The 15,658-nt window shown below is 41.1% G+C and overlaps 1 protein-coding gene across 9 annotated transcripts in view; it reads right to left on the bottom strand.

Moving 5' to 3' along the window:
• The window catches only part of EPB41L3 (erythrocyte membrane protein band 4.1 like 3), a 153,687-nt gene that overhangs the window by 95,861 nt on the left and 42,168 nt on the right, over window positions 1-15,658 (bottom strand). For all 9 annotated transcript variants that reach the window (XM_017867911.1, XM_017867913.1, XM_017867915.1 and 6 more), the window contains exon 2: window positions 1,621-1,814. In XM_017867911.1, coding sequence (XP_017723400.1) covers window positions 1,621-1,803 — 183 coding nt within the window. In that variant the 5' untranslated portion in view covers window positions 1,804-1,814. The remainder of the gene's footprint in view (window positions 1-1,620; window positions 1,815-15,658) is intronic.

Raw genomic sequence — 15,658 nt, 5'->3', positions numbered from 1 at the left:
TAATATAAAATGGATATTTTATATAAAATATAAATGTACTTATCTTTAAACTGTACACTTAAAAAAGATGGTAAGTTTTATATGTATATTTTACCTCAAAAAAAATATTTTTTTTGAGACAGAGTCTCGCTCTGTCACCCAGTCCAGCGTGCAGTGGTGTAATGTCAGTTCACAGAAACCTCTATCTCCCGGGTTCAAGTGATTCTCGTGCCTCAGCCTCCCGAATAGCTGGGATTACAGACGTGCACCACCACTCAGCTAATTTTTGTATTTTTAGTAGAGATAGGGTTTCACCATGTTGGTCAGGCTGTCCCAAACTCCCGACCTCAGGTGATCCACCCTCCTTGGCCTCCCAAAAGTCCTGGGATTACAGGCATGAGCCACTGTGCCCGGCCTCAAATTTTTAGTAAGTATAAAACGGAAAAAAAAAAAAAAAAAGAGGCAAACCTGCAAATACTCTAGGTAAAGAAATAAAATAATCAGGTTGCAAATATATAGTTTCATGTTGTGACTTCCAAAGATTTTCACTAATATGCTGATTATATCTCTTCTCTCAACATCTTAGAATTTCTAGTGTGAAACACTCCTGACATACAAGAGGCCAATCACTTGTGGGGACACCAGATTGCTTTACTACATACAAACTGGCACTCCAAAACATTTTGATTCCAGGTTTGAAGTTTTAAGACAAAAGACATTTAAATATGGACTTATTCAAGGCCTGCAGGTAAACCATACTTTAAAGCTTTTAAAAGAAATGCATTATTCAAACATGTACAGGGAAAAGAGTTGAAAATATAGATGTGTATAGGGAGGGAAAGACCTACCTGAAGATCTGCTAAAAAACCATGGAATACTACGCAGCTACAAAAAAGGATGAGTTCATGTCTTTTGCAGGGACATGGATGGAAACCATCATTCTCAGCAAACTAACAAAGGAACAGAAAACCAAACACCGCATGTTCTCACTCATAAGTGGGAGTCGAACAGTGAGAACACACGGACATAGGGAGGGGAACATCACACCCTGGGGCCTGTCGGGGGCTGGGGGGCTAGGGGAGGGATAGCATTAGGAGAAATATTTAATGTAGGTGACGGGTTGATGGGCGCAGCAAACCACCCATGGCACGTGTATACCTATGTAACACACCTGCACATTTTGCACATGTATCCCAGAGCTTAAAGTATAATGATGATGATGATGATGATGATGATGAGGATGATGATAAAAGCAGATCTGCAACATTAGGGTCAGGGCGATGCCTGGGGAAATGCAAACTCACTCTAGCCCTTAGGCTTGAAAGGAAAAACAACCACAAGCATAATTAAAGCTGTCAGTTTGGTGTCTTATCTTTCCTCTAAATCCAGATAGGACCAATAATCTCCAGCCTGGACTTCAGTGAGTTTCAGTGTTTTAATTAAAAGGCGTTACCAGGCAAGGTTGTGGAATGTCATTCACTGAAAGCCTTAAAATAGCATACATTTTCATCTGCCTGGGGCTAGAATGGGAACAACAGATGACCCCTCATAGCTGCCTCTAGGGCTAAGAGATGAAGGTTAAAGATGATCCTAGAGCAGCTCAGCAAACACGGAGTCATTAGTTTTCTGGCCTGGGCTCACCTCCCTCCGCACCGGGGTGCTGTGCGCTGCAGCAGAGGCGAACTGCTCCAGGACCTGCTGCTGCTCCTCGCTGGGCGGCTCCGGCACGGGCGCCCCCGCGCGCCCTTGCGCCCCCTCCGCCTCCTGGGGCTCGGCCTCCTGGTCCGGCTTGGATTCCGAGTCTGATCCAGATTCAGTCGTCATGGTTGATTGTTCTGCAAGCAGAAAAAAAGGGAAGATCAGGTCACTCCGTGCAGCTACCTTCCCTCTGCAAGAAAACTAGGATGCTCACTGTGAACAGCTCAAGAGAACCACAAGGAGAAAGGGAGATGCTACCAACCCTATCCTATTCCACACACCCGACAGATGACTTGTCAACTTCCCCACTGAGATGGGTGCCCACCAGGGGCTCAAAACTAACATTTATCTAGGAAGAAAAGTTGATTTGTAATGATCACAGGCTTCATTCCTACTAGAATTTTGCCACAATAGATTGTGAAATGACATTAAAGAAATGTCATAATAATGAAGTATCTTACATTCAATTAAAAATGTTTGCTGTTAACCTGCATCTATATTTCAATCGCCTGGAAGGATGATTTAATAATGGAAGCACACATTCTTTCTCATTTCCCTCCCCCTTCCTATCTCTACACAGGGGCCCTCACAACCCCCCAAATCTCCAGACACTTCAAGGAACAAATGCCTTTCCCATGTGCTTCCTCCTAACCCAGTGATCCCTCTTGGAGTTAGCAACCGAGGTACAACAGCAGCTTCTTCAGGGACTCGGGATCTGTTCCACTGGCCATAGCTGGAGGAGCACAGGCAGGATCACCTCTCCTTCCCTCCCAAGTTAATTCTCATCTTCTTCCTGGCTTCCCCCTATTTCCCTTGAGTGTGGTAAGTTTATCTCATATCTCATAAGGTACACAAACAACAGATCTTAATATATAATAATCTGATACATCCTTTAAAAAGACCTTCTAAAATATGAACATCTTCCCAAAGATTGCAAGTCAAGATGTTTCAGGATTTCGTGCCTCGGTTTCCACACGTGCCGACAAATCAGGACACTGAACATGATAATACCTAAATAACTTATTTCTTGCTATGACATTTTTCTCTTACTAATAAGATATGCCACTATGTTTTTAAAGCAGATTTTTGCTCTAAGCAGCAAGAGAGCTGCTATTATGCCAAATAGATACCATGTCATTTTAAGCAACTTCTTATCTTAGGTACATGGAGTAAGTATCTCAAGTACAAATATCTCATTATTGTCATATAATTTCCCTTCCTAATTCTAATTTTATAGTAAAAATATAAGCAAAGGACTACTGTAGTGCTTTAAGCAAATGATATAATTGGTATAATATAGAATTGCGCAAAAATATAACTAGTAACTTCTTAGTTCCTATCTTCACTATATATATAAATATATTTAATAATTTGAAGAAAAAGGGAACATCACAAATACCAATCTAGGTTATAAACTAGATGCTATATCTGTGTTTTCTATTTAGGGTTACTTTCACAATCACCAGATATTCGTTCTGTTGAATAAAAAAGACATACCAATTTGGCATGTGCTTAGTTGCCCAAAGCATATGTAAATATCAAGTCCAAATACAGAGAAAGGTAGTGATGCAAATAAAATGAACAGACTTTCTTTTTTCCTGTTATAATACATTTTAGATTTTCAAGCAAATCTTAAAAGTAAATATTATATTCTCTTTTGTAAGCTTATCCTGGAAAATGGCCTATATATAGAGAGAAAACAGTGGAGGAGGAGGAAAGGTTGTGGGGCGCTGCAGAATTTAGAGCCTCTGATCAAATTCCATCTTTTGGAAGGGAAAGGATTAGCTTTAATAGTCAATTCAACGCACCAAACACTTACTGAGTACCAAATATAAGCCAAGCACTGCTTGTGGTTTAGAAAAGAGATGCACCTGTTGTAACCACTACCCCCCATCTCAAGGAGCTCCTAGTCTGTGCTGGAAATATGCTCTCTGGAATTCATGTTCTCCATCTTCTTTTGGTAATTAAGCTTTCAGATTTAGCAGGTGCCCTTCACCCAGCTTGAGACTACAATGAGCTGTGGCTGTGGATTAAGACTGGACCAAGGAGACAATAGAAAAAAAAAAAATGCACTCAATGTTTAGGTCATCTTCAGAAAGACAAAGCCACTTGCCCTAGATTTCCCTTTCCCACTGGCTGGATATGCAGGTCTTAAACCCAATCCTGGACATGTCACATTCAGGGAATGACAGAGCCACCCGCTCCAGCATGGGTCTCTGGATGACCTCATGGACCACGACCCACCTACTCTGGACTGTGACGTTAGGCAGAAATCAACAACTTTAGCTTGCGTTCATTTGCTCAGGAAATTGCTCATTCTATTTCCTGAGAAAATGAATATCCCACGATTTTAGTGTTATCATCCTAGTCGGGAAACCATTTTGCATCTGCTTTTGTCTTAAATCCAGGACCATCTCCAAAGCAGAGAGCCAGCAGTACACAAGCTAAATAAAAATGTAAAATGGATAGAGCCCAACAACCACCTACCAACTATCTAAAGAACAAAATAATGTACCATTATCATCTATGACTATACCATATAATACCTTACCTGCTGTATATCACACAAATCACAGCAGCTCATACCTCAAAATAATCTACTATGCCCTTGTCATGTATTTCCTAGGTATATTAATTTTCCAGCACTAAAGGCATAATATAATAAATGCAAATCATTGCCGTTTTGGCCAATTTTAATAAAATAAAACTGTCAAGGCTACTGACAGATAAAGTAATAAAACTTTGAAATGAACAGCTTTTTAATGCTGGAATCTCACTAGAATCAATATCTAATTCCACATTTCTCAAAGGATATAAGCTCTTATTATTCCTACAAATAAACCAGTATGGATGGCCTAGATCAGCAAATTCTATTTCAAAACTTGTTTCCTCTTCCCTACCCATATACCAGTGTAAGCAAGCAATAATCTGATTTGTAATGGGAAACTACTATAAACATCTAAATACAATACGTCTGGCTGGGCACAGTGGCTCACACCTGTAATCTCAGCACTTTGGGAGGCCCAGGCGGGCGGATCACTTGAGGTAAGGAGTTCAGGACCAGCCTGAACAACATGGTGAAACCCTGTCTCTACTAAAAATACAAAAATTAACCAGGCGTGGTAGTGCTTGCCTGTAATCCCAGCTACTTGGGAGACTGAGGCACAAGAATTTCTTGAACCTAGGAGGCAGAAGTTGCAGTGAGCCGAGATCGCACCACTGTGCTCCAGCCTGGGTGACACAGAGAGACTCTGTCTCAAAAAAATAAATACAAGACAAGACAAGACAATAAAATACGTCTAACTTTAACTCGTTATTTTAATAAGTTTACAGTGTGCTCCTTCACTCTTAAACCCAAATGCCAAAACATTTCTTTTAAACTAGATTTTCAAGATATTTACACTGCTTTGGTTCTTCTTTTTCTTATACTTATTCCTTGCTTTCTAGGATGGTGCTTGCCATTTAAAATCACAGCTTTCCCTTTCCAACTAACTAAAGACTATTGTTTTCCAAAGTTCCCGTCTCTTCCGATAGGTTCACTTTGCACCAAACTATCTGCCAATTATTTGGGTTACTGGAAGCAAATATCATCACTTGAAATCCCAAATAGAAAGTGATACAAAATGTATTTATGCTTAGTTTTTACTGAAACTGTCTTTTCTTGATACTAAATTTACCTTACAATTGTGTTTTGCTCAGGCTTTAAAGGTTTGGATTCCTAGAAACTCCAAAGCCTAAAAGTTGGGGTAATGACATTCATAAGTATGCTAGGCAGATGGCAAGAGGAGTCCTTAATTTTTTTTAAAGAAACGTAAATCATACTTCAATATGCCTCTCTCAGGAATATATTTATTAAATGAACACCAAAAGAAAAGGTAATGAGCTTCAAAGGATGCCTGTGCAGGTGTGAATGAAATCATCTTCACAATCTCCAATCTAATTCACCTATAAAAAGACGGCCATTGTCATGCATTTTGGGCTTTGATCCTTTTCAGTTCTAATTTTTTATTCTGCAGAAGTAAGAAAAAAAAGTCAGTTAATCCTCATCTTTTCCACTTTTACAAGTGGCAGCTCTAAAATCTCTATCTCCTAACTAAATGACTGCTAAATTAGTTTCTGTATTCAAATTTACCTACCTCTCTTGCTGACATGAAAATTCAGTGGCATTTTATTAAAAGACACAAACTAAAGATTTAGTGAAGGAAAATGCTTAATACAAATTTCTGTCATTTATGTGTAAGACAGGATTCCTACAGAGTAACAAAGCACTTCATAAAAGAAAACCTCTTCATACCATTTACCTGTCTAACGAGGATATAGGACTCAAATGAACAAACTTTTTAACACCAACCTTTTTTTCTTTTATATTCCAAGTGTAAATTTATAGGAGAAGTGGGTCCTACTTAGCGTAAGTATTTGTGACTGAGTACTATCCACCAGTATGCTAAAAACCATCAGTTGCTAGCAAGCTAGAAGACAGTGATATTCTTTGGCCCTTCTACTGAATTTTTTCTAATTGCATGAAAAAAAAAAAAATGCCCTAGTATCATCCATCCAAAAAGAAAATCACCAAAAGAAACCAAACGACCAAATGGTCTCACATTCCACTCTCCTACTCCCTCTAGTAGGGCCCTACCTCTCTACTTTTCTGCGGTGCCAAGCTTCTGGAAGGAATTTTCTTCTCCTGCTGTCACCACATCCTCCCACTCACTCACCCTTCAATGTATGCCTCATAATTCTAGTAACCTTGCTAAGGTGACCATGACCTCCCCACAAGCCAGTTAATCCTAGGTGGCATCCCTTCTCATCTTTCAGTTCTCCAGGTTTGACACCCTCTTGGTTTCCTTCTATCTTTTCTGGCTACTCTTCCTTATTTCCACTTGTCTCTGCATATCCCATTTCTCATATTCTATTTCTAAACGTCGCAATTCTTTATGAATCCATCTCACTCTTCAAATCCTCTTTCTTGGAGCGCTCATCCACTTCATTTCAAATATGATGACAATTCCAAATTTTGTGACCTCTCGCTGAGCTTCAGATCCATAAATACAACTCTTCTTCTCACTTTTTTACCTGGCTATCTCAGAAGCACCTAATACTGAACATTTTTCCATCCAAACCTTTGATCTCTGCACCACCCCCTGCCTGCTGCCAACCCCCCAATCTGCTTGACTCCTGTCCTCCCCATTGCAGCAGGTGGCCTCCATCTGTCCAGAGGCTCATGCTGGGATTGAGACAGCACTTCCCTCTCTATGCCTAACTCCAATCCACCTCACTCTTGGCAATTTCACCTCCTGAGTTGTGTTTAAAGAAACAGTAGAAGAGGCTGGGTGCAGTGGCTCATGCCTATAATCCCAACACTTTAGGAGGCCAAGTTGGGTGGATCCTCTGAGGTCAGGAGTTCGAGACCAGCCTGGCCAACATGGTGAAACCCCATCTCTACTAAAAATACAAAATTAGCCATGTATGTGGTGGGCACCTGTAATCCCACCTACTCGGGAGGCTGAGGCAGGAGAATCTCTTGAACCTGGGAGGCAGAGGTTGCAGTGAGCCAAGATTATGCCATTGCACTCCAGCCTGGGTGACAAGAGTGAAAACTCCATCCCCCCTCCAAAAAAAAAAAAAAAAAGAGAGAGAGAAAGAGTAAAAGAAAGAATGGAAGAAGTTCTAGGCAGAGGATTCCGATCAAGCAAAAGCAGAACAGCATGGAGGATCGCATGCACTTACTTGTGTGAGGTTACATGGTCTGCTGTGGCAGGAAGGAAGGGGTGTGTGAGAGTGATGAGAGGTGAGGAGAAGGGACCGAGAGTGAGCCAGATACAGGCAGGTCCCGCAAGGCCGCCTGACCCTCGCTAAGGAGACGTCATCTCGTTACTCAGGGTTCATCTGGCAGCCATGGGAATCTCAGAAAGCATCAGCTGGGCTTCTCCATTGTTTCAGCTCAAAGCTAGGCCAAACTCAGAGACCACACAGGCCCTGAGGGGCAGCGGGGACAAGTTACTCCTCAAAGTACAAAACGGTTAAATTCAGGACTAGTCATTATTAAATACCTTCAAAAAGTTGATAATAAAGGGTTGAGATGGGGGGACAATTCTGACAGTTTGTAAAAAACAAGCTTTTTGGCCATGCTAAGTTCAAATCTTGAAGGCCAATACACCAACTCCTATGGAGCTGACTGACTTTTTAAGATTATGTAAGAGGCAGAAAGTCAGAATTTTTGTGAAGACATAATAACTCAAAAGTTAACTGCACAACAGCCACTGTAAATCTACAAAGGATTACCAACATTCACCAATATGGAGACAAAGATTTCGTAACAGCGTTGCACAGTTACAAATCAGAACTGGAAACTTAAAACAAAAACCAAATGAGACTATAATAAGGCCACGGGCCCCAGTCCCCTGCTTCAAGGAATGCACATTCACACAGATTACCTCAAGAAGCAAGCCCAGCACCATGCCCAGGGTGTGAGAACACAGCCCAGACAGGGGGCTTTAACCAAGTCTGTGGGGACAGAAAGGATTTTTACAGGAAAGAACCCTTGTCTGATTAAAAAAAAAATTACTAACTTTCAGTCTCAAGTTAAACAACTAGTTTTAAACTTTAGACACAAACATCACAGGCTACTTCGGAAAGATAGAAGGGCAATGAGGAATAAGTAAGAGTGCAGGGAGGTACTGTGACAGGGCAGGAAAAATGGGTTCTGAGCCCAACTCTGCCGTTTGCTCTGTGACCTCAACAGAATGTGGCTTCCCTTTCTGTTGTAAAATTCCAAAATTCTAGGATTCCTGAGAACCAAAGACACTGTTATATTCACAGCAAGAAATCTCAAGAAATGTTGCTAAGTGAAGACAGATACTACCTGATCCTACTGACAAGGCCCAAGGGCATAAAGCCCTGAGGGCAGGCAGCCAGCAGCACTCCAGCAAGCGGCCGACCTCTCCCACCGCTGTGTGGCTCAGGCTGAAGGCTTCATTAACTATTTGAATCTATTAAAGTTTTATTTAGTTCACTGAAGCAACACTTTACCCAGATAACCTGAAAAAGTTGAAAAAAACGCTTACTTAGTAGATTGGGAAAATCTGGTTTATCTGCAGTAAGCTTTTAGCTTTTAAGTTCAAAAATGTTTAGCTCTTCTATGCGGGAGCAGAAAAATCAACAAATATAGTTTAGAATATATATCTAGATATGGTGACTATGGAAGCATCCACCTTACCACTATATGTTCATATTTCCAAATCCAACTGGTACCAAATACCAGCATATAAAATTGCCTATGCTTCTGAAATACCAAGAATCTTTGGTTGATCCCACATGTACCCAAATACCTTTTAATAAGCAAAGGAGGCAGCTGATGCCCCTACTCGAGGAAGGGGACCTATGTTAGCAGAGAACTCTAATAGAGTTCAGTGACAGTACTAATAGGAGAGACAGGGTTCCCCTGGGGGCAAAACTACTTGCAAATTAAGTCTATTGAGGGAGTGGCAGAAGAACCAATTCAAATTCTGTTCTAGGATCTCTGCACTGTGAACACTTTGTCAAACGCAAGGAAGTTCCCAGACTAGGATTCCTGAACTTCAGAGGTTCAGAAAAGAGGTTCAGACTCTGAGGATCTGAGAGTTTGTTTTGCTATTTTAAAGGAAAGTGTACATTCAGCAGTGACATGGCTGTACGTACTGACGAGGCTTTTTTGCATTATGTTGGAAACTTATGAATTAACTTAGAAATACTGGCTATATCATTGCTTCATTCATTAATACATTCCTTTAACAAACATTTCCTGAACAGCTAGCTGTTCTGAGGCCTAGGGATACATCAAATAAAGATGAACAAGGTCTCTGCTCTAGTGGAGACAACATTCTAATTGGAGGAAAACAAGAAATAAAAAGTGTCAGTTAGAGACAGACATTATTAAATAACCCAATTAAAGGAAACGGCTGGCTGCTCTAGACTGGATGGTTGGGGAAGGCTTCTCCAAGAAGGAAACATTTAACCAGTGCTGAAATATCAAGAAGAATCTGCCCTATGCAGATACACACAGTGGCGATAAAGCCTGTGACACAGAAGATGATTGCCCAGGCTTGGGCAAGGAATGAAAAGAAGGCTAGGGTTAGGGTAGCTGGAATGCAGGGGGTATGAGGAAGAGGGGTACAAGATAAGGCAGATGTGAGGAGGGGTCAGATCCCATGGGTTTACAGAGCTGGATTTTATTTTAAATGCAAAGGAACATTCTGAGGTGAGGAATGACAGGGTCTTACAGATGCTTTTAAAAGGTCATTCTGGCTTCTGAGACCAGGTGCAAGGTAGGAGCAGGGGACCCAATGACTAGGCGATGGCAACAGTCCAGGTGAGGGAAAATGCCAGAGCAAGGCAGCAGGTGAGGGAAGGAAGGCAGGTGGTGCCTGTCCGGCACCCATCAGAAGCTCTGACCGCAGCTTTGGTGAGAGATGAGAAATGCACCAAGCTGGTTAGGAAAAAGCTCCCACAAATGTTAGGTCTCTTAAAACACAGGGATCCCTAGTGGCAAAAATATTGTTTCCAATAGGCCCTAAGGCAGGGAGACTACCAACAAACAAGTGTCAAGTTTTGACAATTATTCTTCTAGGCTGGATGCTCCATAACCTTTAACGTGGGAAATCATTCGTGAACCCGATATCATCAGCAATACTTCTAAAAATCATCCAGTTCAGGTGAAAAGGAATGCCAGCCTTCATTTATAATGGATATATTCCTGTGGTTTAAGTGACAGCTCCAGTCTTCCGAAAAAGCAAATTTAAAACAGATTAACATGAAGAAGTTTGGCCTCTTGAGTAGAGAATATGCTTCTAGACTTCATCTGAGAACCCAACTAATGGATAAATGAAACCTGCACTTACACGTTTGTTTCGACATAATCTGGCAGAGAATTTTAGTCTCCATGACATTTTTACATGACTATCATGGATGCCATCATTGTCAGAAACTTGCTTTTAAAGTTTCTATGTGGTCTACACAAGAATTCTGTCAGTGCTATTAGTCTGCACGTGAATCCTGCCTTGCCCTGGGCTGGACTTAGAAAGCACCACCTCACTAAGCACAGAGCAGTGTTTCCCCCGACATACACGTTTTCACTTGACAAGCATTTTCACACATTGTTCTAAACATGGCAGAAATACTTTAAAGAGTTGTTCCCAAGATACGAAACTGCTAAAAAATTTTTTTCCAGGAGTTAACACAAATATTTCAATTGAGCTTCCTGATAGCTGTGCTTAAAATAGTTCACCAGTGTTCCCTATCATTAAAATGGAGTTCAGATGGCCAGGCGCGGTGGCTCACGCCTGTAATCCCGGCACTTTGGGAGGCCCAGGTGGATGGATCACCTGAGGTAAGGAGTTCAAGACTAGCCTGGCCAACATGGTGAAACCCCATCTCTACTAAAAATACAAATATCACCCGGGTGTGGTCGTGGACACCTCTAATCCCAGCTACTTGGGAGGCTGAGTGATGAGAATCGCTTGAACCCGGGAGGTGGAGGTTGCAGTGAGCCAAGAACGCGCCACTGTACTCCTGCCTGGGTGACAAGAGAGAGACTCCATCTCAAAACAAAAAAAAAGAAAAAAAGAAAAAGAAAAAAAGAAATGGACTTCAGAGTTGATGACATCATTTCCCTTAGCAAAGGCACCCCCACAACAGCATCTTTGAGGTTTTAAGCAAAAAGATCAAATCAAAATGGACATTTTAGAGCATCAATGATATACATAAGAACAAAAGTATTCAGCACTTATGGTAAACTGAATCCTGGAGTGAGTGAATAAATTAAATATAGCAACTATTTTCTCCATTTTCTGTTAACCATAAACCACCCTTCGTAAGGGAGGAACCGCCATTGAGCCCTCAATGTGTCAGGCATAATTTAAATACCGCATATTTGCTTCTTAACTAAACTTTAAACAAATCTGATCATATCCTCCCTAATGGTTCCCTAAAAGGAAAGTTGAGTGTCTAAAATGCACAGGATCTTCATGAGTTCGACAGAAATAATTCTCTGTAAGCCGTGTGTGATGGTGTGATTACTTTTTAGTTAAACGGGGATGACGCCTGAGAACATAAAGGAAGCTGGTCACTCGGAAGACACAGGTGGGTGTTAAACACCTCCCTCCTGCTCTCTGCGTGCTCAGCTCACCTCAACAGGACAGGGGTTGAGCCAGGTTAGTGAACAACTCGTCTAAGTCACAGGATAAAGTGCACAGCATCAAGAATTAAATCTGAGTTCTGCCTCCAATAACAGAGCTGTTTTTCCCACACAAGTCATGTACATTGGTATGCTGTAAAACCTACTCCTCACCTCCTATTCCTCTTTCAGAAATGGGCAATTTATCAAAGGTATTGCTTTATGGGATCATCTGCAATTGCATGTTGCCAATATGCCATCTTATCTTTTTACTTACTGTAAGTCAAATATTAATCAATTCAAATTTTTAAAAAGTAATACTCTGTTTTGGCCGGGTGCGGTGGCTCACGCCTGTAATCCCAGCACTTTGGGAGGCCAAGGTGGGTGGATCACAAGGTCAGATCAAGACCATCCCGGCTAAGACGGTGAAACCCTGTCTCTACTAAAAAAATACAAAAACATTAGCTAGGCATGGTGGCGGGCGCCTGTAGTTCCAGCTACTTGGGAGGCTGAGGTAGGAGAATGACGTGAACCCGGGAGGCAGAGCTTGCAGTGAGCCGAGATCGTGCCAGTGCACTCCAGCCTGGGTGACAGAGCGAGACTCCATCTCAAAAAATATATATATATATTTTGTTTTAAAGACTATTTTTCCTGCTAAATACTTACTGTGTGTATATATACGGCATTACAACACCAGTGTCTTCCTTTGTTAAAAAACGTAAATCTAGTGTGAATCTTTAAGATTCTGTCATTCTGTCACAGGTTGACATTTATTCCCGGGAAAGAAAAAATAAACGCTCACTGTTGTTTCTAGAGAAAACATGAATGGCACTGAGTCTGCTTTTTGATACCCAACAACTTGTAACTTTCCACTATGGTGGCTTCAAGCTTTAAAACAGACTGAGCCCACATTGTAATCAGTTACAATTTTGAAGCTGTTATTAGTGGGAAACCTCAGGGTGATAAGAAATCAGACAAGACATAAATGTCCAACCCTGTTGAAAATTTCCAAGCATTCCTTTGCTAAAATCAAAAGAGGAGAGAAAAGAAGGTAGCATATTTTCTCTAAATTCTTCGCCAATTCTATTCAGAGAAGAAGTTATTAGCAAAAAGATATCTTTGGCACCTTAATTCAGGAGCATATTTTTCTATTACCCAACATCTGACTCTGCATCTGTGAGAAAGGAGGTGTGAACCACAGAGAGTGAATAAATTAAAACAGAGTCAGACTCTTTGTACAGTCATCCACCACCAAAGAAGAGCTCTCCAACTCCTTCTGAAATGGGTCTCTCTTTCACAGAGCCACTAATTTTAAAAATAGGGAAAAGGTTATGCCAAAATTCCAACTTTATACCTTAGTGAGGGGGCAATATACCCTCTACTATCTGGGGATATTTGACGAAGAATCCACGGTTCAGGTTTTTCTTTGTAGGTGCCAATACCGCAGGGCAAAGCACAGAGAGAACAACAAAAATGGCTGTCTCAAAACGACCGTCTCAAAATGACCTGGGCACAAATAATCTGTGCTTCTAATTCCCTGTCTGTCCAGGAGAATTTTGCATACAAATAGACCCTAAACAAATAATGAATGAATGAACAGTCTGTGTTTCTGCATCTCATGAATGTAACAGTACAGTACAGTACTTATTTCTAGGAGCCCTGCAAATTCATATGAACAGCAGAACAAGGAGTTGCCCAGGACATTTTCTGTAACTGCACACACGTCTCAAGGCTTTTATCTCTGTGGTTAGCTCCTAATGGTAAGCTTCATGCAGGTCCCCAAAACTAGTCACTGTAAGCACGTGTGGTGAGAACGAGAAAGAAAACAAAGGAGGGGGAGTAGGACGTTCTGGGGACCCAGGAAGGCAAGCAGCCTGTAAATATTTGTATCTTACCTTTGAAAGCAGTCCCAGGCGTCGAGTACTAAAGACTCACACAGCATGAATAATGTTTGATCAAATCAATAAAGAAATAGGGAAAAAAAGCCACTTCTATCACTACAGAAAATAAAATACATGGAAAAATTCCAGGTATTCTATTATTGTTTCTATTTAATACTTATAAAACCATACAAAGTAACCATTAACAGCCTGGGGGTCATTAAATATTTAAATGAATGAATGACTGAATGTATCAGTTTCATTTAACCTAAATGTATCCTAAGTCACAAGTCTACATATGATGTCTTGGGAAACGGGATCTAATTCAATCTGACCCCTGAAACCCCTTGGCTGTTTTATGGTATACTGCACTGAACAGAAATGCACACCAATTAATAGCTTTCAACTCTCCCTCATATAAAATATGCTAAATTTGATCAGTTACCCACTCCCTTCGATCTCAACGTTTTCTAGGCCATTTCTGTAGCCCAAAGCCAAATTAATGGAATTTGGTTTTCCCTACAGTTCTATATCATTGACTTTGTTGCGCCACAATTAATTAAGCGTTCACAACAGAATTTATCACAATTCTTACAGAGGGAGGAAATGGAGGACTCCTTTGGCATTCTTGGAGAGTCTGACAGACTGTTGGCTTTTTTTTTTCATCCTTCAATACAAATGTGAGGTCAAGTGTTTAATAATTCTGTTTTTACTGTAATGCATCCACTTTTATCTCTTCACCAGCAATGGATGGAGACTATAAAGAATGTTCTTTCAAAGGTCTCCCTGGCACACAAATGAGTGGCCTGAAAGCAATGCCTCATCAAGTTCTCTGAAGGTGATAAAAGGATTCCTTACTCCAGGGCTGTTCACTGTGGACCTGTAGCACTGAAAGGGCTCCCATTTGTGCGTCAGATACTCTGTTAATGGAAGCCGTAAGAGACAGCTGGCTCAGCCGCCATCTTCCCTCCTGCCTCCTGCCTCTGAGGTGGCTCAGTAGATAAAAGGACCGCCCTGTGGTTGGGGCCGCCTTCTGATACACTGACTATGGGAGCTGAATGTCCCACACAATGGTCAAAAATGACAGAACAGCTACAGGTGTGATGTTCCATTTTAAATTCTTTGTCTCCAATGGGCAACTAAGCCAATAAATAGCTCTTTCAATTTTTGAATCCACATATTTCCAGTTCAAAGGAGATTAACTCAGAAATAAATTTGAAAAAACTGAAAGGCTGAAATGCAGTTCCTCTTTTAAATTTTTTTATAGGTTCTTTGTGTCTCGGTATTTTTTTAAGGTTTAATCACAGCAAACCCTGCTTCACTTCGTATACTGACAATTTTTTTAATTACTGTAGTTTTCACAATGAAATTAGTTTTAAATCCTTTAGCTCATCTATTTAAAAGGAACACAAAGTAAATCTGTCTAAGTGGAAGCTTTCTATGTGGTAAGAAGCTACACTAATTCCTTATTTTAAACTCTTCTGTTCAGAGGGTTCCTCAAACATGCATGGAAAGGGGTGTTTGCTCCTCTAAAGCAGACCTTGGCAAAGAACTGGGTCCAGAAGAGGAGAAGCTGAAAAGGAGGGATGCTGCTCGAAGCAAAACAGACTGAGAAGCGTGGACAACACTGGTCCCAACACATTTTCCCAGGGAGCTGTGTCTGTTCTGGAAAGTGTCACAAGTTTGGGGCTAGATAAGAGCTTCCTGGGCCCCTACTTGAGTTTCTGACCTAAAGTAGGAAAAAGGAGGATACAGAGGAAGACAGATCAAACTATTCCCTGAGAGAGGAAGGTAGTTCTTTAGGAGGTAAAAGGTGAGCTACCATCAGAGGCCAGACAGCTGGAGAGGGTAGCACTAGCTACTGACCCTGGAGAGGCTGCAGATTAAGCCCACGGTTTTCAACATCCAGACCCACCAGGAAAAGACAGACTTAAGTGATAAGTCAAAATGT

This window comes from Rhinopithecus bieti, unplaced genomic scaffold (assembly GCF_001698545.2).
Source record: "Rhinopithecus bieti isolate Rb0 unplaced genomic scaffold, ASM169854v2 scaffold_3856, whole genome shotgun sequence".
Classification (NCBI taxonomy): domain Eukaryota; kingdom Metazoa; phylum Chordata; class Mammalia; order Primates; family Cercopithecidae; genus Rhinopithecus; species Rhinopithecus bieti.
This window is presented reverse-complemented; position numbering and strand designations above follow the sequence as displayed.